Here is a 21,032-nt window from a genome sequence, read left to right on the forward strand (position 1 = left end):
ATGAAACAGAACGAAGAAGAGAGCACATATTAGAGAACAAAGCAAGAGGAAAGAGAGAGGATAGAGCAAAGTAGAAACAGAGAGTACGATGCAGATAACTTAGAAAAGGAGTCACCTCATCAGCAATTCTGCTATGATGATTGTTGTTGCCGCCATCTCCTGCTTGAGATTCTTCTTCTCGTGATCTCTCCATCTCTATTTTGTTTTCGTTACTTTAGGTTTCCTTTTATCACTCTGCGTATTCAGATTTGCCTCGCTAAGAGAATATATAGACGTACCTATCCGTACTTTTAGTTAAATCTTAGGGTTTTGTATCCGTACCTATCCGTACCTGATTTTTTTTTTCAACGTACCTGATTTTTTTAGTTAAATCTTAGGGTTTAGTTAAATTATTTATTGGACAATAACAAATTTGATTTGGTAATCCATGCGGTTTATCCGGAACCCTTTTTATGGCCCAGTTCAATCATATAAGTTTATGAATGAAATAAACATTATATAATTTAATTTTGTTTGTTTGTTATCTTTAAAAAGAAAATTTCGAAAGAACCCAAGAAAATTATATCGTTATAAGCCGTCACCACGCGTGCGTTACTTAGATTTCCAACTTTGTGTAGCTTTTTTCTTTGTTTACTTTAACACTACAAAAGACCATGCAATCATTATAGATTTGATTAATGTGATTGTATAATCATTCTACAATCACCTTTAAAAATATTCGCTTAGGTGGATGACATCAGAAAATCTGAAATGTGATTCGACGTAATTAGTTCATTAGGTTCAGATAAACACCAATACGTTGTGTCAAGAAAGCTAGTAAAAATCAAACTAAACACTTTGATCTTATAATGGTTCTACTATTTAAACTTTAGAAGAAAAAAAAAAGAAAAAAAAAACAGTTACATATGCATTTTGATCAAGTTTAGTTCAGCCCAATTATGAATGAAGAGTATAAATTACAAAATAAGTATGTTTTTAGTTACTACTTGAAGTTTATGATCACTAGATGGTATTTATGTACAGGACTCATATCTTTTTGATTGGTAGTTTGGTACTCAAAAAAAGGGAAGATCGATCTCCACCATCAACGTCAGCCTGTCACATCTTTTGGCTTGTTAGGCATTTCACACACTTTGATGGGGTTGGTCAGCCTGTCACTCTCTCACTCTCTCTCTTATTTTTATCTATAACACTCAAATTCACACGTGATTTTCTCTTTTATATTGATGAGGCGAGCATGTATGCTTGAAATATTTGTAGGGTACGGTCACTATTGCCTTTTCTTATGGCTTTCCATATACGTAATATTAAATAATAGTGACTCTTTCACTTCATGTATTTTTTTTGTTTTCTTTATTATGATCCATGGTTTTGATTCATGCATCTCTAGATTCTCTACCGTACCACAAGATATATGATATCTATCCTTGCTGCAGCTCAAAATGCTTTGATGACTCATTTTCTCATATAAAATTTCCTTATTTTCGTTTTGATATTTTACCTGATGATCATCTACATATATATATATATATATGTATTATATATGCAATATAAGCTTAAAATCCAAAATATGTGAGGGATGATAACAAACTATTTTGGATTAACAATGGGAAAAAACCCGAAAAAGCCGATATGACAAAACTATGAATCTACTAACACTTATATATGTATTAAATAGACGAGATATTTAATGACAAAATTAAATAGACGAGATATTTTTCTTTCAATAAAATAACACGAGATATTAAATGTCCAAATAAAAAATAGACAGCGATTTTTTCGGGTTTTTTCCCGATTAACAATAAGAAAAAATAATAACTAAAACTACTTTTAAATTGTCTTTCAATAAATTTAGGGAACTCGTAAAACCTAGTTTAAAACGTCAAAACCGTACGTTATTTCAGTATTTATGTATTTTACAACTTCTTTGTTATTTTGGAAAATTTTCTACGTAGTCGTGTTTGATATCTATGTGTGTTCAAAATGGATTAAATTGCAACTACCAAAAGAAGATGAAGATATTGGAATTGATTGATTTTAAGATGGCGTGGGGCTTTTGTCTCATTATCAGATTTTGTGCTATTAATGGATTTCGATATAAAGTAATTGAAAGATCTTAACCCAAAGATGTAACTCTTGATTGGACCTTTTTCTACATGCTCCAAATTAAAAAAAAAAAAAAAGTTGTTTTCTTTTTCTTCTCCGTTTTATGTGATACCTTCAAGGTTTCACAAGACCCACAGTAAAGCGAAGCAATGAAGGTCAGTTTATCCACTTCCACTTTATATTCTTTTATAAAGTATGCCTAAGGAAATCCAATCACAAAATCAAAATTACCCAACTTAGTGAAAAATATGTCACAGAATCACTCACATTCCATCCGGCAGTAAGAAAAAAAAAAGATCATAATGGTAAAATAATCAACAAAGAATAGTTAGAAGAAAACTAGCCTCAAGAATTAACTAAAGAATCGATGATTACATGAATGCAAAGACGCCAAGTCCCAAGTTAGAGGGCAAGTCAGATTTCTTCTAATTAATGGTCATCATAGTTAAATGCTATATCGAATATTTGGTCATATTCACTTACGAAGTGAACATCAAGCCCTTCTTTCAAATCTTGTGGGAGCACCTCAAAATCTCTCCGGTTAAGAGCTGGAAGTATTATCGTCTTAATCTGATTCCGTTTTGCAGCTAAAGTCTTCATTTTCACCTGAATGAGAGAGATTTGGTGTATTACAAAGCACTTAATACAAAAATTGGTTATCAAACAGCTAAAATGGAGTAGAAAATTCTAGTGTGTGCGTGTGACTTACGCCGCCTATTGGAAGAATTCTACCGGTTAGATTGACTGCTCCAGTCATTGCAAGATCTTTCTTCACAGGTTTCTTCATGGCGAGTGATACCAAGGAAGTGATCAAGGTGCAGCCTCCGCTAGGACCTTCATTTGATTTGTTACTACCTGTAACATGTAGATGAAGCTTGGAATTCGCAAAGAACGGGTTCTCGGGTTCTTTCTCGAGCAAGAATCTTCTGGCAACCGTGCTAGCGACCTGCACACTTTTTCTCATCGCATTCCCAAGCTGGCCCGTTATGACAGAGAGGCCATCTTTGCCTTTCTCTTTGCCTTTATCTTCTTCGATAACGTTGGTCTCAATGTACCCTATTCCTCTAGTCGTATATATAAAAAAGGCATTTGCATTAAGCGACAAAAACAAAAAAATACATACATAATAGGTCACATTTTTCCTAAATTAGGCTGAACATTCATTTTTATGTGATGTTATAGGATTTTTTTGGAAACAAGACTCATATCATACACATTTATGGAAAATTTGTTTGTTTTTCCTTTGTGTTAGCTACTAAATCTTGTTTTTTAAGAATTTGTTTTGAAAATGAACTATATTTCCTTTTTTATACTAAAAATAAGATAAAAAAAATTTCAAAAATAGAATGTGAGAAGCTACATATTTTATTATTTGCCTTAGGCCTCTATTGACTTTGGCACGGCACTGCTGCTCAGAGATCTTTTCTACTTTGGTCTCGAAATTGATCGGTTTGCCAATATAATCTGCAAGGTTCGATTCTTTAATCGAAACCTTTCTAGCTGTTTCAATAAGTGTTGTATCGGATGTATCTTCTCGTACTAGTTTAAGAGCACTCTGTACATTAAAGTCATGACTGATGTTAGATTATTGATGTTAGATTATTGAGTGTTCCATTAACTTTGTTAGCAAGTTACCTTGCGGTAAATCTTCTCAATTTGCTTCTGGAGATTTCTAACTCCTCCTACTTCTTTGCCGTAATTTTCTATCAAGGAACGAAGAGCACAATCGCTTACATCAACCTGGTAACATAAATAAACAAAAAGTATTCAAATATCAATAGAGTATATATGAATATCAAACATCAGAAGATGAGACCTCTTCAGGCTTAATGCCACAATCTTTTCTTGCGGTTTTCTCCAAATAGTCTCTAGCTATATGCATTTTATCAGCAAAGAGATATCCTGCAATAGTAATCACTTCCATTCTGTTTAACAGAGGAGTAGGAATCTTCTCTATTACATTTGTTGTGCATACAAAGAAAACCTGTAACCAAAAAAACTTGTATTAGCCTTTATAAGTTCTAAATGGCAAATCAGATGATAAAATTCTCATTAAGAAAAAAGAAAAAAAAACCTTTGATAGGTCAATGGGAACGTCGAGATAGTGGTCCATAAAATTTGCATTCAACTCTGGATCAAGAAGCTCCAACAAGGCGTCGATCGTGTCGCCAGTGATGTGTCTTCCAAGCTAATCAACCGAGGAACTATAAACAATTAGTGCAAATACTAACATAATATTCTTGAATGTTACAAACCAATTAATCCAAATAGTATCACCTTATCAATCTCATCAATCAAAACAACAGGATTCTGTGTTCCCACACTTTTTAGACATTGCACCATCTTTCCCGGTGTGCCGTTGTATATTGTTCGAGGAATCCCCTAAATAAAAGGTATTATAAGAGATTAACATCTTCAATTCCTTAATCCTTTATTTATATGTTTATGATCAACGCAATTGTGTAGATAAACTACCTTAATGTTAGCAGCCGTAGATAGCCCTCCAGCAGAGCACTGAAAGAAATTACGGTGAAGAGCACGCGCAATCGAACGCGCAATGCTAGTCTTACCAACACCGGGAGGACCCGCAAGACAAATGATCTTCCCTGATTAACATAATTATACAAAAATATATATATATATAAGGATATGATTTGTTTTATGTAAAATCAACAAACCCTAGAGGTCGACTACGTACCTTGTGAAGTGCCTCTAAGTTTTTCAACAGCAACGTGTTCTATTATTCTTTCTTTTACATTCGATAAGCCATAATGATCCTCATCAAGAATCTTTTCTGCACTCGTGACATCACAATTCTCACCACTGCACACAAAATAAATCAAATTACTTAACTACAGATATGATGCAATTCCTCAAGCACATGAGCATAATATATGAACTAAATATCACATGAGCAAAAACCTGTATTTTCCCCAGGGCAAAACGGTCAACCAGTCAAGGTAGTTACGGGCAATAGTAAATTCGTGACCGGTCTTAAACACCTCCAGTTTCGTAAGCTCTTCATCTATAACTTGCAATACACGTTTTGGGATTTTTAGCTTATTAGGCTCAATCCTTTCCCTAAACTTTTGCTGCAAAGAGAACTATTGTTTTTAGATATCTAATGATCATGATATAAGATTACTTCAAATTAAAGATACTCTTACGATGGTATTGGTACGTACCACAACAAGATTTATCATCTTTGTAATCAAATCCAAGCTCCTGCATAAATTAGATTACTTTCATTGATTAATATACGCATATGTACTAACTTCAAGGAAAAGAGTTTCCTTAGACTACATTTCGACTAAAAAGGAAAATCACCAAATGCATGTTACTTAAAAATGTAAATATTTAGCAAAAAGAGGAGAGTTATGCTTTTGTAGGGTAGGGTAGCTGAAGGTATACGAAATCAAGAATTACAACTAATTTGATGAAAGTAAAGAATTTTAGAGTTTGGATGATGGAAGATTTTGGAGTTAGATGGCATAGGAAATTAATTTGTCTCATTATCATTTCTTGTGTCAAACATGAATTCGAAACAAAATATTGAAATTATGTAAATCTGTATACAGCCGCGTGGATTGCTAAAGGAATTGTTAAAATTTAAGATTTATTTAGTAATTACCAATTTAATTAAGTAGAAGAATATGAATTTTGTTTGAAATTTACTTTTTCTATGCTCACTAATGCTAAAAAGAAAAGGAAATTTGCTTGACTTGTAAGACGTTTTTGGCTATAAGTATATATACATGGAGATTGTTTTAAAAGAACTCATATTCTGAGAACCTTTGATTGTTTTAATTCACCATTATTTTTGTTAGAAATTTGTGGTCGGGTGGATATTTTGTACACTTCATTTACAAGTAAAAATATATTTACGCGTTTGATGCGTTTACAAGTTATGTTTTGCTTAACCCAACTTGCTCCAGAAAATATTTAACAAGCTATATCATAACAAGAGGCAGATTGTGCATTTCTTTGGTCAGTTAGGAATTCTAGATAATTATACTACAATGCTTTAAAAACATTTGCAATGGCGTCATATGCATTGATTTTTCTTACTTGAAAAAGTTTTATAACTAGAGGGCACAAATTTTAGTCGACAAAAAATTAAAGAATAAGCATGTCATGTATAGAATATTAATTTATAAGTATTAATATATGTGGTATTCAAACTATAATGAAATAAAATATTTTCTAACATATCAGAAAAATAGGTAAATTTTTTTGAAGTTTTCAATTTCTAAATATACATCATTTTCATAAAGCTATTAAAATGTGACAAATGATATTATTATTCATAATATAATTTAAATATATGTACGCCATGTGTATAAGTGAATTTATTTATAATATTTATAATTTATTGTCAATAATGTTGTCTAAATATTACAAATTTAATTCTAAAACCATAAAATTTATAACATTTGAAAGTCAAATCTTATATTGCTATAATTGTCCCAATACCTTCAACAAAAAAAAAAAATTGTCCCAATACATAATTTTAAGAATTTTAAAAAATAAAGTATATCATTATAAATATTATTTACAGTATAAAATAAGAAATATTAATTTATAAATAAATTAATATCACTAGAAATTAATAAAATATCATGGTCCCGATATTACTAATTTATAGAGTTGCTTAATAGAAAAAAACTACATAAATAACATTTATAATGGTGACAATCAACCAAGAAGAGATATAAAATCAGCCTAAATTAGACATGTTGTTATATATAACGGTCATAGAGCCAAAAGGCGAGCTCGAAAATCTGGTCAGTTGTTCTAATGGTCATAGCCAAAGGCTAGCTCGAAAATTTGGTCATATTTATCGACGAAATGAACATTGAGCCCTTCTTTCACGTTTTCTGCCAGCTCATCATAATCACTCCGGTTAGCCTCTGGGAGTATTATCACCTTCACATCACTCCGTCTTGCGGCTATAGTCTTCTCCTTCACCTGAGAAAGACAGACACAGAGAGATTTTGTGTATTACACACTAAACTGAGGCTTACTAGAAATTGGTTACTAAAAAGCTAACTGTTGTGTGTGTTTCTTCTACTTACGCCGCCAATTGCAAGAATTCTACCGGTCAGAGTGACTTCTCCTGTCATTGCAAGATCCTTCCTTACAGGCTTCTTCATGGCAAGTGACAGCAACGAAGTTATCATGGTGCAACCTGCGCTTGGACCGTCTTTTGGTGTGGCTCCTGCAGGAACATGTAAATGAAGCTTGGATTTCGCAAAGAACTGGTTCCCCGGTTCTTTCTCGTGCATTATTCTTCTGGCCACTGTGTGAGCTATCTCTGCGCTTTCTTTCATCACAGCCCCAAGCTGACCCGTTATATGAAGTCCGCCTTTGCCTTCTCCTTCTTCTACAAAGGTTGTCTCTATGTACAATGTTGAGCCACCCATGGATGTCCAAGCTAGCCCCATTACAACACCAACTGGTGTCTGTTCATAGATCTTCTCTGCGTGAAATACTGGCTTGCCTACATAGTCTTCAAGGTTTGATTCATCAATCACAAACTTTTCAACCGTTTCAGCTACCACTACGCTCTGCTCAGTCTTTGGTTCTGTTGAATCCCCAGTTGCCAACTCATCTGTCAACACAGTGGATCCTTCTGCAGAGGTCGCCTCTGGGGATTCCAAATCAGTCTTGGCCAAAGGTTTACTATCTTCAGTGTCAGTAACAACATCAGAATTTGCAGGCACTTCGAGAGATGTCCCTTTGCGCACAAGATTTAGAGCAATCTGTAAGAAAATCAATCATTTTAGATCCTGAGGGTCCAAGTAAGAAGTTTGGAATATGTTCAGTGAACTTGTAAAACTTACCTTACGAAAAATCTTCTCCATGTGCTTCTGGAGATTTCTAACGCCTGCTTCTCTGCAGTAATTTTCTATCAAGGAAAGAAGAGCTGCATCACTCACATCAACCTGGAAAGAGTACAAACAACTTGAGCAAAACAGTAAATGACATCAGAAATGACAGGAGACTGAGGAACACTGGTTGTGAGTGAGACCTGTTCAGGCTTAATGCCACAATCTCTGCGCGCAGTTTTCAGCAAATAGTCTCTAGCAATTTGCATCTTCTCATCAGTAATATACCCTGCGAGACTAATCACCTCCATTCTGTCTAGCAGAGGCCTGGGAATCGTATCTATCACATTTGCTGTACATACAAATAAAACCTGCAATAAACTTGATCAGACCTAAGTTTCAAACACAAACTTCCTATTATGAAACCAATACACATGCGAAGAAAGAAATTGGAAATGAGAAATGTAAAGAGAAGAAAAAAATGGTCATGAAAAACCTTTGATAAGTCAATAGTAACATCGAGATAGTGGTCTAGAAAATTTGCATTCTGCTCTGGATCCAAAAGCTCCAACATTGCGCTGGCTGGGCCGCCATCGTGGCACTTTACTCCAAGCTGCCAAGGAACCATAGACAATTATTGCAAAAAATTTAAGCTGAAACTGAGAAACCAAGCTAACATATATTGAATACTAAAAATCAAGCTACCTTATCAATCTCATCGATCAGAACAAGAGGATTTTCTGTTCCCACAGTCTTTAGACATTGCACCATCTTTCCAGGCATGGCACCAATATATGTTCGACGATGCCCCTAAACAATGTATAAGATTATTTATAAAAACTTCATAAACAGCGTTAAAAGTACAGTTTAATTTTTCATGTAGTATATTATATACCTTAATCTCAGCAACATCGGATAGTCCTCCAACAGAGAACCTGAAGAACTTGCGGTCAAGAGCACGTGCAATTGAACGCCCAATGCTAGTTTTACCTACTCCAGGTGGGCCAGATAGACAAATGATCTTCCCTGTTGCCACATTTTACAAATTTTCACCTTCAGAACTTATAAATGAAGCTAAAAGGTTTTACCAAAGACGAATGAAATAGAAAGGCAAAGATATGATGACCCTGTGAAGTGCCTCTAAGTCTCCCCACAGCAATAAACTCTAGTATTCTTTCTTTTACATCAGATAATCCGTAATGATCCTCGTCAAGAATCTTTTCTGCCCGTGAAACATCAAAATTCTCATCACTGCATACCAAATTAGATTTGATTATAATAAATGAGATTCCTCAATCAATGTATGCACAAAAATAAATCAACTACGAGTGTTGTTGTTATAACTCTCCTCAAGACATAAGCATGAAGCAAATGGCAAACCTGGATTTTCCCCAAGGCAACACGGTCAACCAATCAAGGTAAGTATGGGTCACATCGTACTCGCTTGAACTGGTTTCTAACATCTTCAGTTTTGTAAGCTCTTCTTCTATTGCTTTTAGTACATGTTCTGGAATCTTATCTTTAATAGGGTCAATCCTTCCCCTAAACTTTTCTGCAGAAAAGAACAGACTTTAGCTTCAGTAGTTGTACACTCATTGATGCACAGCTCTCGGAAGTCAAAACAAAGAAAACTAGGCGTCATGAGTTCACAGTGGTGCGATCTCAAAGTTTGAATCGAAAATATCCTTATAGTAGTAGACTAGTATTAGTGTAGTACTAACCATAAAGTGCGGTTTTGGCGTCTGTCTCCACGCCAAGCTTCTGCATTGGTACATTTAACAGTCATCAATCAAAAATGCTATACATCATACACACCCATAAAAAGAGCAGACATAAGTTGAGGAGGCGAGTTAAAAACCGCTTGTATAGCCTTGAGCTGCTCCTTTAGTAACATTCGATGTCTCTCGCCTTTAAATTGTTCTTCAAAAGCTTTTGCTATGGATTCCTAAACACGAATTTAAAGAGATGAGATCAGTATATATAAAACAAACATTTTCAAAAATCTAGTAGCACGAGTCAGCTGGACAGATGCAGGAAAGTGAAGAAGGCATAAAGTACTTGAAGCTTGTTAATTTCCAATTCTTTTTTCACCAATACCATCGTCACCCCCAGACGTGTGTGAATCTGGATCAAAGAAAACAATATGAGAAGCTGGCTAAGAATGGAAAAATATATATATATATCATTCTCTTTGAGGTAATCTCAGCATCAAAACGTGACAATGGCTAAACTACTTACATCCAATTGTTCAAGAACCCCCTGAATTTGATATTTGTTAGCGCCAGAGATCCCGGCTGCAAAATCGGCTAACTTTGCATAACTGAAGTCACCTATATGCTATAAAAAAAGAGAAATCTACTAAGATACCGATACTCTGACATAGGTTGTACTCGCAAGCAGTGCCAGATATAAAGAGAACATGCCTGAGTATATGTCCGAACTTGATCTCTCCAGAGTGAAGTTGTCCTTAAGACATCCCTAAGTGTCGACATAACTTCAAAGTATGTTGCCTTGATGAGATCATTGTCCTTGTCATACGGCTCATCCTGCAAAGTAACAAAGAAACACGTGACAAAGGATCTAGATTTCAGAATTCAAAAAGGAAACAGAAACCGCATGTCTTGCTCCCCTACTCGTATTCATAAAAGGATAGACTAGTTAAAACAGAAACACACCTTTACATGGTCAACTTTGACGGTAAGAGGATCTTCACTCACCTGTGAAAAAAACAAAGTACATGGTTTTACACTGAGTGAGCCATAACTTGATAAGCTGAAGACACATGTGGAAGTTATACACACAGCTTCTGAGCTTTAAAATCTTAACTTTTCATGGACTTTTGATCCTTTTCAGAGAAATATTTCTATTAACTTACCATCTCTGTTATTTTAAGTCGTCTGTGACCAATAAGGATGACTTGCTCACCTTGGATACTTGAAATCTGTAAATTTGGTAAATGGTTATGTCTTTCAAACAGAGACATAAATCCGGTTAATTAACGTGCGGCAAGAGTTTACCTGAGCAAGTGTGCCAACTTCATGAATCCGGTTAAACAACTCTTTTCCTTTCAACTTCTCTAAAATATTCTCTGTTTCAGAGCTAGAAGATGAATCAGTTGACTCGGCATCGTCATCCTTCAAAAGGAAAGCCCCCGCATATGGGGATTTTTGTCTTCTGCTCTCTTGTAAAGCTGCAAGTACTTTAGGATCCTACACAAGAGCTCATACAATGTCAGAAAAACGCAAGCAGACAGCAAACATCAAAGGCAGTAGTAATCTAATGGACATGCAAAAATAGGTATCCAAAACTAGGCTGAAGTAACACACACCTTGACATAGATTGGCATGTAAAAACCAGGAATAAGAGGCTTGTGGAGTAACGGTAATGCTATAACCTGCAATGAAGCAACAAAAAGCTTTAATGAAAACAATCGTACCAATGTTATATAACCTGCAATTAAGCTTGGGAATGGGTATTTTGTATTAAAAGGTTCAATCTTTGCCTAGCTGTTAAACTAGGAATGGTCCATTAAAACACTAAACTTCTTCAAAATTTCGAATTTCCCTACTAATGCTGTAAAGGTTCTAGCTTTAACATCCAAATCGCAAGAATTATAAAGAAAAAAAGTTGTCAATTGACTTAATTTCTCTATGATCTTAGATCTATGGAAAAATCATAGCACCAGCCAAGTTTAAAGCATTTGAATTGATTCTTGGAATCCTACATTCCCTATGATCATAAAACTCCCCATGGGTCGGGGGTGAAGAAAAATAAAAAAGTGAACTTTATAATAAAATTTGAACAAACCGTTAGACAATCGTTGAGGTGAGTTTTAGTTGAGGCAATCGCGGCAGAGGAATCTGTGTCGGAGGAGAAAGCACGAAGACCCAAAGAACTCCGGTTCCATCCTGTTAGCTGAGTCAGTGACTTGAACAATAGACTGTTAACCGGGTTAGACCGGACTCGAATAGCCGGAGTCAGGTGATGTGAACAGTACAAGTTCGAAACGAGGAGCTTCAACATGATCGGGGAGGAAGATGTTTGAGTAGCAAAATTTGAGAATTTAGGGTTTAAGCTTACCCTAATAGGCAAGAAACCGTACGAAATTGAAGTTTCTGTAGACGAAGAAGAAAGACTTGCTGTCAAAAGCCCTTCATAAACCCCCTTCCCCAAAAAAAAAAACGTATTTATGGGAAAAGGACGTACATAGCCTCCAAAATGTCGTCGTTTCTTTAGCATGCTTGTCCTAACCAGACAAGACCCGGTAAGAGAAATTCAGGTCGTTAGCTAAATTTTGGGCCAACTTGATTCCTGGCCATGGGCTTTTCAATTTCGAAATTTTATTTTTAGAAAAACATTATAGCACTCTCTTTTTTGCTTGGAAATTTTTTATGGTTAAAGTGAAATTGAACCGGTCTATTACAGTTAAGAAAATAAAAGAAGTTGCATGCTGCATGCAATAGGCTGTTAACCGGTCTATTACAATTAATTAGTACTCTAATTAATATAATACCTCAAATAATGTTAATCTTGGTTTCGCATGCTGCATGCAATGTACGTGCTCCGTTTAAATAATTCATAAGCTTTAGTTTTTTACATATTGTATATCAATGTTTTTGACAGAAAATTTTGAAAGATTCGTCTTTAAATAGTACTAGTATATTTTTAAGAAAAAAGTAGTAATACAAAAAAAGTTTTGAAGTTGAGACCAATATTTTCTTCGTCAAAGAAATCATTGTCATCATTACTAAAATAATTGTCCTGAACTGGGATAACAAATAATCATCAATAGAGGATAACAACTAATCATCATTTGATTTGGGAATAATAAACAAAACATAAAGAGGGAAAATTAATAAATTAGGAAGAGTATATCAAAGCGTGTCTGACGCAAGGAGGCAAATCTCTCTGNGCCTAAGGAAGGTGTGAAGGTCGTGAAATAAAACACCGTCACATGCATCTTCTCTTTTTTCCTATTCTTTTCCCTTTTATATATTTTTGGTTCCTTCTTTAAATTAAAAAAAAAAAAATNATGTTTTTAACTTTCTAACAGCTTCAATAAATTACTTTTGAATAGACAACCAAAGAAAAAATGTCAGGCTAAAATATATCAGTGAAAACAAATCCTGCTCAATACCGCAGTCTGAAATTGTATTGACACGTCTGTCATTTGAAACGTATTTTGTTTTGTAATAGTTTGTCTTTTTTTTTTTTTTTTTTTTTTTTTTTTTTTNATAAATATAACATGCGTGTTTCAATGCAACACTTTATGAATTTGAGCTATATATATACAGTACTAAGAATCTTTGACGTATGTTATGTACAAGTTATTAATTAGTTAGTTCTTGATATGGATATAAACATTTTTGAAGGAGAAAATATAACGTTATTTAGTATGTATATATATGACTTGTCTTTCAACGTAAGAAGTGATTGACAAGTGCAATCCAAAACTCTATATATTTCATGCTTTTCGAAAGAAAAAAAGAATCAACTAAATCAAATTATTATTTTCCGAAAAGGAAGAAAAATATAAAGAACATGTTATATGTTTCGCAAAACACCAAATACTGGAAAAAATACTATATTTGAAAGAAAGAAAAAATAGAGAAATTGTGGGCGAAAAAAATTGTGGATGATAAATAGCCACAACACTAAGCCTAAGGAAGGTGTGAAGGTCGTGAAATAAAACACCGTCACATGCATCTTCTCTTTTTTCCTATTCTTTTCCCTTTTATATATTTTTGGTTCCTTCTTTAAATTAAAAAAAAAAAAATCTCATTATAGGTTTTTTGTTTCTTTATGTTAAAATTTTTGTTTGATAGCAATTTGTTCTATCTATTGGTTATATTGCCACCAATCATTGCCCTCCACATTAATTACATCAAACTCCTCCGGCTCCATAGCCACTTTTGTTCTTTTCATAACTAAAAAATCTACAAAGAACACACATAAATTATCGCCGCTCACCATCATAAATAGGTACGTAAAAAGTTTCATATTTTGCCTATGTGTAAAATATCGCAATGAAGATGGATATTTTTTGTTCCACGACGAAAGAAAGAAAAGATCTTTGTGTTCCAACCTAAAAATGCATTAATATTTACTATTATAGGATTTTTGTTTTTATTCATTTCACCAGGTCAATCATCATATTGGCCAATGTGAATTTTTGACGTACATTAATTATTAAAGAAGAAGAGAAAAAAAGAAATCTAAAAATTATAGGTATTCAATTCGAAAAAGACAAAGAGAAACCTAAATAAATAAATAAATATAGAAAATAATATAATTAAGAATGGCCACTCCAATATCTACCAAATGTTTTATATATATAGATGTCCCTCCCAATTACTCTATATCATTATCATAATATAAGAAGAAAGAGTTCGACACATTGTTCTCTGACTCGATTTAACATCATCAAGAAACAACAAATAAAAACGTTTCTTACGTGGTTTTCTATATAGATTTCTTGTGAATGACTTCTGACCAAGGAAATGGATCGAACCCTTCGACGTCTCCGGATGTAGAAGGGACTGAAACAATCCCTCTTCGCCGGAGATTGCAAAGAGGGCAAAGAGTGTTCGCTCCGAAGCTGTTGGAGGCTCTCCGTCGATCACGGAGAAGCTCAGAAGCTCCGGCGATCCATCTTAGTCAGAGATGGAGAGCCACGTCGTCGCAAAAGGTTTATTCTTTGAAACTCTATGACGCTCTTAGGCGATCGAGGCGGAGCTCAGCAACAGTCCGAGACACGGCCGACAAAGTGCTGGCGACGACGGCTCGTGGTGCAACCCGATGGAGCCGAGCCATATTGGTGAGCCGAGTAGGGACCAGTCTGCGCCGGCGGCAAAGGAATACAAAACCGGCGTGGGCATTGGCTGAGGGGGTAAGGGGAAGTGGTGGGAGGAGGAGGAAGTTGTCGGCAGTGGGGAATAGGGTTAGGGTTTTGGGTGGGTTGGTGCCGGGTTGTCGGAGAACTGCGTTACCGGAGCTCTTGGATGAGACAGTGGATTACATAGCGGCGTTGGAAATGCAAGTCCGAGCCATGACAGCTCTATCAAAGATTCTGTCCGAGTTTCAGCCGTCTGATAAGATCGGCTCGGCTTCATAGCCGAAGATTATAAGCCTTTGGTGTGTGCTATTTTAATTCTTTTTACGATTTTAATTTATCATCGGAATCTATTATTATTGTTTTTAATGATTTGTTTGTCCTCAAAAAAAAACAAAACAAAATTGTCAAAATCATCACGAGTTGGACGAAAATACTATGTTTTGTTCTTCTTTATTTTTTTGGGGTGTCGTTTCACAAGTTTTGAGTTGTAAATATTTTTTTCTTAAAAATTTGGGATTCCTAGAAATAATTGAATATTATAAGACTATATAATAAGTGTTTCAAATATTACTAGAAGCGTAATTCCAGAAATTAACTTTTAAATCCAACCATTTGTCTTTAGTCCACATATATGTTGATGATGCTCATGACAACTTTATATATTATAAAGATTAACCCATAGGTAAAAAAGTGTTCATCGGAAGTCTGAATTGGAGGATGAAAAATTTTCCTCAAGAATTCACATCATATTAAAGACTAAAGATTGATCAGTATGTTCGACCATTTAATTCTATAAATCAACGTTAAAGAACATTCTCAAAATTTTCAAGAAATCTATTTGTTTTAATTTTCTAAAGATGTATCTTTTTTTACGTACGTTGTACTGTACATCGGATATGAAAATCAATCGTTCATTCACCTAACACAATTTTAAAAGTTATATTTTAACCAAAAAAAAAGAAGAAGTAATATTTAAGAAAGACTAATTTTGATATTAATAAGCTATATGCCAAAAAATTGAAAATACTAAAATAAAAGTATAAATATAGACGAGAAGGCATGTGCATGACGACCCTACGGTCCGACTCTTTTGCTCATAGTGCGTCGCATGTGAGGCCTCTTTATCTGAATTTAGTTTCTTCTCGAACAGTTTTAATTTTCTCTTTTGTACGAAAATTAATTTAATAAGAAAATATGATAATAAGTTAAAACGACTTTCGTGTGTCCTACATATAAACAACTTTGTGAAACAAAATGAGTGCATATATCATACTTTGTCCTCACAAAAATGGATCAGGGTTATCTTTTATTTGGTATAGCTAAATTCGTACATGGCAAAAGAGGAATTATATTAGACCAAAGCCAACCAGTTTAGTTTGATTTATATGGTTTGTAATTTCTAAAATAAATTTATCAACTAAGGAAGACACATAACTGTGAAAAGAAAAAAAATCGTTTAATCAAGTATTTTGTCTTTTCTTATCTCAAAAGTTCTTCTCTAATCTTTTATCTTAACATCTTATTTCACTATGATGGGTCTACTGGATCATCTATTTGCTGTTTTATTGCAACTGCACGACTGAGTCTGTTGATTTACCGGATATGATAAACAACATCACTTTGTCTCTGCAACGGCTTGATCCTAGATATCATATTGTGAAAAAGGTTCTGGTTGGAAACTTAAACCTGAAATTCATCAAAAAAAAATCAGAATAATTCTAGGAGAGATACTGGACCATGTTCTTGGTAATGAATTGCCTCCAAATGTATTGTTGGCTTCTTCAGATTCAGATTTTACTCTACCATTACAATTTTTGAGGCAAAACGGCTATAATTTATTTTTAACTTGTACGTGCTGTCAAAACAGTCTTTGAGAAACGAGGTAATGTATGTATGGCGTTGGGACTGAATGTCTACTGAAGTAATAGGTCCCACACTTAAAAACTTACCGAGAGACATATAAGATAAGAAGACTTGGAATTAGGTCTTTATCAAGATTAGAGAGATCTTTTTGTTTAGGATTATATATTTTCTTTTAGAGAGATCTTTTTTTTTTCTATATCCTTTTTTGTTTAGAGAGATCTTATGCTTGATATATATGTACAAATCTCGCATGTGAGATTGATGGGAGCTGAGCTAGAAATGGTGTTCTAGCTTCTCTCTTTATGAATTGTACTGAGCTTACTATTTTTTTGCATAACTAGTGAACCTTAAAGCAAGAAACTCAAAAAAAAAAACTGAAAAAAAGATTGGAATTTAATTGATATTACAAATGCGTCAAAACTAAAAAAAATTAAAAAATACGTTAATCGAATACAATAATAATAATATATTTGCCGACTAAAAAAAACATATTTAAAACTAGAGTAGTTTTCGCATTGGGTATAGTTGATTTTATGACAAGATCGATCGATTCATTAGTGACGACGATCCTTTCATTTTAAAAATCACATTCGAAGTGTATTTTTTCGTGATGTTCTTTTTTTCAGAATCTTTTGTGCATCATCGGTTTTTACCAACTGATATACTAAACCCATAATAAGACGAAAACTACTTGAACTGAATGTGATAAAGATCATTTAGGGATTTGGGTTTTGACTTGGTTTGTTTGTTTATTAATTATATTGGTCCACTTAGTTATAGACTTACAGTGAGCAACGTATACCTTTCGCGAGATGCCAACCAAGTATGTGATATCTAGAAACAATATTAGGGAAATTACTAGTACTAACAATTATATATGAAAATTAGCGTGTAGCTTGCCCGAGTAACGTCCAAATAACAAAGACACGGACGTCGCTACAAAAATTTACAATACATGTAACCAATTGTGGTTGCAAGTGGTATCCATTGCGTTTTTATGCAAACCAGTTAAAGCATTTTCGATATATATCATGATTTTTATCCAGCTATAAGATAAAATCTTATATATGATCTCCAACGGCGATCCATTGTATTAGTCTTTTTGGACTATAATTACAAAGAAAAGAAAAACTATAGAAAATCTAAGATATGCTGTGATCATTATGTTGGGTGTGAGTTCAATGATGATAATGTTTAAGGTTAGATACAAAATGCGTTAATAAGTATTATCGACGACATTTTCATCACGAATATGAAAAGATTAATATTTTTGGCTTAAAAAAAAAATGAAAGAGGAAAGATTTTGCCATTAAAGAGGTGACACGTTCGAAGAGTAAAGCCTCAAGAAAAAAAGAGATGACAACGAAAACGGATGGAGACGTGAGAGAGAAGGTGGCATAATAATTGGGGTCAAGTGTGAGATGTCTTCTTTGATTCCTTCAAGGCTCAAGGACCACCCACCACTTTCTCACCTCCTCCGCCTCCTACACCTTTTTTTATAATTATCCTCGTGCTTGCTCTCATATAACCTTCTATATAGGGATTAGCCTGATTTGAATCCGAAAATCGAAATGGACGATACATGCATATATTTCGTGAAGCACAAGCCTCCGTTGAAAACGTAAAAAAAAAAAACCAAAGTAGTTGCTTGCATTTTGTTGATATTTGTCTCGGTGTTTAGGGTTGCCAAATGGTTCACGTTCGGTCTCTTATCTAAAAGACTCCAAAGAGTATTTGTGGTCTTAATCCGGGCTGGTCCAAATATATATGATTGCTAATTCTCTTAATTTGGATACAAAATGTAGACTTTTTTTATTTTGTCTTCGTAATACTTTCCATTATAAACATCATAATATATAGAAAATGGACATGTGATTTCCATGGTGGACACATCATCATCTATAGATAAAAATAATACATTGATGAAAAACAAACGAGTTATGGTTCGACCAGGCAAATATGAAATATGATAGGTCTCGACCCCCAAAATTTGGACCTTCTTTTATCTTTCTGTGTTTTTCGGAACATCGGACTTTGCCCTTAAAGCATGTTTACTTATGGCTAATTTGATAACAACAAAACTCAGCAAAATCCTTGAAATTTTGCCATTTTCGGGATCCCTTTTGTACTAACACAACAACCATATATTAACACCAAAAATGGCCCAACGTTATGGAGGAGTGGTCATTTTCTTATAGCATCGGCAAGTTTAATAAGTGTCATTCTCAATGCGGCTGTTTTATACACGTTGACCCGAAAGAATTGACCCATCAGAACATGAGGACATGATCTGATATTTTGTCTCTTTGTTACCATTGGACCACAGACGCTGCCGACCGATCCGGTGACGGCTTTTGCCTTTTGGGTTTTAAGTGTCAATGTTTTTCAACCAAAGAGACAAGTTATCAACTTTTCTACAGTCAAAATTGTTGACTGATCCAAGTACTTGAATCCAATGGTCACATATCTTATCTACAGCTAAAGGGTCATGACTTTGATGGGGAAACTTTTTCAACATGTTGGTGACTTTGTTGCACCTCCAAATCTCGCGAATTCAGTGTTCATGACTAGTGATCGCGTTTACTAATTTTACATAATTAACAAGTGCGGAGACTTGGAAGCCACTTTCATAATCTGTAGGCTACTTTTAAGGAGATGCTCACTTGTATCTAGACTAGTGGAGAAAACTATTATAGATGAATTGCGAAATTACACTAGGTTGTTAAAGTAACTTCCGTAAACATCAAAACCATCAAAACAAACATTACTTCTACTGTTTAAATTGTTCAATACTGAACTGGTTTGACAATGATCATTCAAGTACTACAACTTATTTTGACAGTGAAACCCAGCATGAGAGACTCACAGTTCAAACATAGAGACTTGATCAGGCCTTAATAGCGTCGGCTCTAGGTTTCCATAGCCCTAACCTGTATTTCTGGCCATACTTCAGTATCAGTTTCCTCTGCAAAAACAGAAATTCAGCACTGTGAAATCCATAGGCAATATAAGATAGGATAGTGAAAAACTGAGTCAACAGAACATATACAAGTATAAGGTGACATTGTTTCCTAAACCCAATCAACTTTCAGATAATAACAAAGCAGAAGTTATCCCCACAGGATCAGGAAATAAGGATATCTCGATCAGTTTCTTTCACTCATCCCTTCAAAAATGGAAAATTTCAAGAGTCCAAACAATGATGTAAAGGAACGTATCCAATATAATAGGACTATCTAATCCCCTACATAGTTTCAGATAGTTGAAACCAAATGGGCAATGAATGAATATTGAAGCAAAAGTGAGACTTGGGGTGGGTATACTTACATGTTTGCAAGGGATGCCAAGCTTCTTGAGTCGGAGGGTACGAGTCACAAGCAGTTTATGAAGGTCACCGATCTCAGTTTCAATTTTGGCAATGTGAGTCTCAGCTCCTTTACCAATCCCGCCTAGGAACTCTGGAATCCCAACCTTCACTACAATACCCACCATATATATATACAAGAATCAAACATAGAACCACATCTTCAGAACCAAAATTCCTAATCACATTGATCTTAACTGATTAATGGATTGCTACAATCACTGAATCATTCCAGGATAAGAAAATGGATCTGAAACCCAATCGAAACATGCCAAGCAATCAAAAGCCTAAGCTTACTCATAAACCTCCATATCACTCGAAAATTCGTAGAGACTAAAGACGACACGCAAATTTCTCAGCCACTAGATTACATAGTAAAAAGCAAAATCCACCAAAAATTCAATCCGAACGCAGGAATAGAAAGCACGCACCGAAGTAAGTAGGTTTGGAGTAGAATCTGGGGAGGCCTAGAGTCGAAGACGAGGGAGTTTTCCCTAAAGCTGCTCTCGCGCTCTGAATCAATCGTGCCCACGCCATCGTCGGTGCTCTTCTTTCACGTCGTCTGAGCGAACCCTCGGATTTGGCCGTTTGGGATTTTCTACTCGTGAAGGAGGAGGCTTAGGCCTGGGAATCCGAACCGAACCGAATTGTCCGAACCGAACCGAACCGAGATTCGGACAATTCGGTTCGGTTATATTTGTTTTTTGATTCCGATCGGAATGGTTTTCAAAAAATTTCGGTTTTGTCTTCGGTTCGGTTCGGAGAGACAAAACCGACGGAAACCCGAAATTTAACCCTAGGTATATAAGCTAATACACCGGTTTATATCATTAGTTCTAACCCTAAACCTAATCTATCTAAACTCTTCCTCTTAGCGGCGACAGAGAAAGAGATTCTCGAGTTTCTGATCTGATCCTGTGTTGTCCTGATCAACCTTGTGTTTAATCTTCAGTGTAAGTTCTTTTGTCTTAATCCTTTTGTTGTAAAGCATCGTGTAATCCTTTTGTCTTAATCCTTTTGTTTTATTGTTGTCCGT

At 34.8% G+C, this 21,032-nt stretch overlaps 4 protein-coding genes across 4 annotated transcripts; 1 reads left to right on the forward strand and 3 right to left on the reverse strand.

Moving 5' to 3' along the window:
* Positions 2,536-5,309, reverse strand: LOC104748033 (lon protease homolog 1, mitochondrial-like). The gene is made up of 11 exons (XM_010469728.1): positions 5,292-5,309; positions 5,029-5,210; positions 4,805-4,929; positions 4,582-4,712; positions 4,384-4,488; positions 4,181-4,294; positions 3,923-4,090; positions 3,742-3,846; positions 3,483-3,661; positions 2,816-3,170; positions 2,536-2,712 (listed from the first exon to the last, which is right to left on the reverse strand). The coding sequence occupies exons 1-11, from the start codon at positions 5,307-5,309 to the stop codon at positions 2,536-2,538; spliced, it is 1,659 nt and encodes a 552-aa protein (XP_010468030.1).
* LOC104744731 (lon protease homolog 4, chloroplastic/mitochondrial-like) lies at positions 6,737-12,029 on the reverse strand. Its single transcript, XM_019236925.1, has 19 exons — positions 11,742-12,029; positions 11,263-11,328; positions 10,952-11,143; positions 10,810-10,875; positions 10,610-10,651; positions 10,325-10,480; positions 10,173-10,271; positions 9,993-10,058; positions 9,793-9,879; positions 9,656-9,695; positions 9,315-9,486; positions 9,061-9,185; positions 8,830-8,960; positions 8,640-8,744; positions 8,431-8,547; positions 8,138-8,305; positions 7,950-8,051; positions 7,182-7,868; positions 6,737-7,074 (listed from the first exon to the last, which is right to left on the reverse strand). The coding sequence occupies exons 1-19, from the start codon at positions 11,955-11,957 to the stop codon at positions 6,901-6,903; spliced, it is 2,811 nt and encodes a 936-aa protein (XP_019092470.1). The 5' UTR covers positions 11,958-12,029; the 3' UTR covers positions 6,737-6,900.
* LOC104744732 (transcription factor bHLH150-like) lies at positions 14,291-15,224 on the forward strand. Its single transcript, XM_010465831.2, has one exon. The coding sequence runs from the start codon at positions 14,416-14,418 to the stop codon at positions 15,046-15,048; it is 633 nt and encodes a 210-aa protein (XP_010464133.1). The 5' UTR covers positions 14,291-14,415; the 3' UTR covers positions 15,049-15,224.
* Positions 19,303-20,591, reverse strand: LOC104744733. The gene is made up of 3 exons (XM_010465832.2): positions 20,428-20,591; positions 19,960-20,108; positions 19,303-19,597 (listed from the first exon to the last, which is right to left on the reverse strand). The coding sequence occupies exons 1-3, from the start codon at positions 20,531-20,533 to the stop codon at positions 19,520-19,522; spliced, it is 333 nt and encodes a 110-aa protein (XP_010464134.1). The 5' UTR covers positions 20,534-20,591; the 3' UTR covers positions 19,303-19,519.

The sequence above is a fragment of the Camelina sativa genome, chromosome 15 (assembly GCF_000633955.1).
Source record: "Camelina sativa cultivar DH55 chromosome 15, Cs, whole genome shotgun sequence".
NCBI classification, from domain to species: domain Eukaryota; kingdom Viridiplantae; phylum Streptophyta; class Magnoliopsida; order Brassicales; family Brassicaceae; genus Camelina; species Camelina sativa.

Coding starts and splice junctions, on each gene's coding strand:
- LOC104748033 (XM_010469728.1), bottom strand. Junction 4,091..4,180: donor TTCCCATTGACCTATCAAAG/GTTTTTTTTTCT, acceptor TTTTGGTTACAG/GTTTTCTTTGTATGCACAAC. Junction 3,171..3,482: donor AAAGTCAATAGAGGCCTAAG/GCAAATAATAAA, acceptor ATATACGACTAG/AGGAATAGGGTACATTGAGA.
- LOC104744731 (XM_019236925.1), bottom strand. CDS start 11,957: ATGTTGAAGCTCCTCGTTTCGAACTTGTACTGTTCACATCACCTGACT. Junction 10,272..10,324: donor ATATCTGGCACTGCTTGCGA/GTACAACCTATG, acceptor CTTTTTTTATAG/CATATAGGTGACTTCAGTTA. Junction 9,696..9,792: donor AGCTCAAGGCTATACAAGCG/GTTTTTAACTCG, acceptor GTACCAATGCAG/AAGCTTGGCGTGGAGACAGA.
- LOC104744732 (XM_010465831.2), top strand. CDS start 14,416: ATGACTTCTGACCAAGGAAATGGATCGAACCCTTCGACGTCTCCGGAT.
- LOC104744733 (XM_010465832.2), bottom strand. CDS start 20,533: ATGGCGTGGGCACGATTGATTCAGAGCGCGAGAGCAGCTTTAGGGAAA. Junction 20,109..20,427: donor CTCCAAACCTACTTACTTCG/GTGCGTGCTTTC, acceptor TGGGTATTGTAG/TGAAGGTTGGGATTCCAGAG. Junction 19,598..19,959: donor TTGGCATCCCTTGCAAACAT/GTAAGTATACCC, acceptor CTGTTTTTGCAG/AGGAAACTGATACTGAAGTA.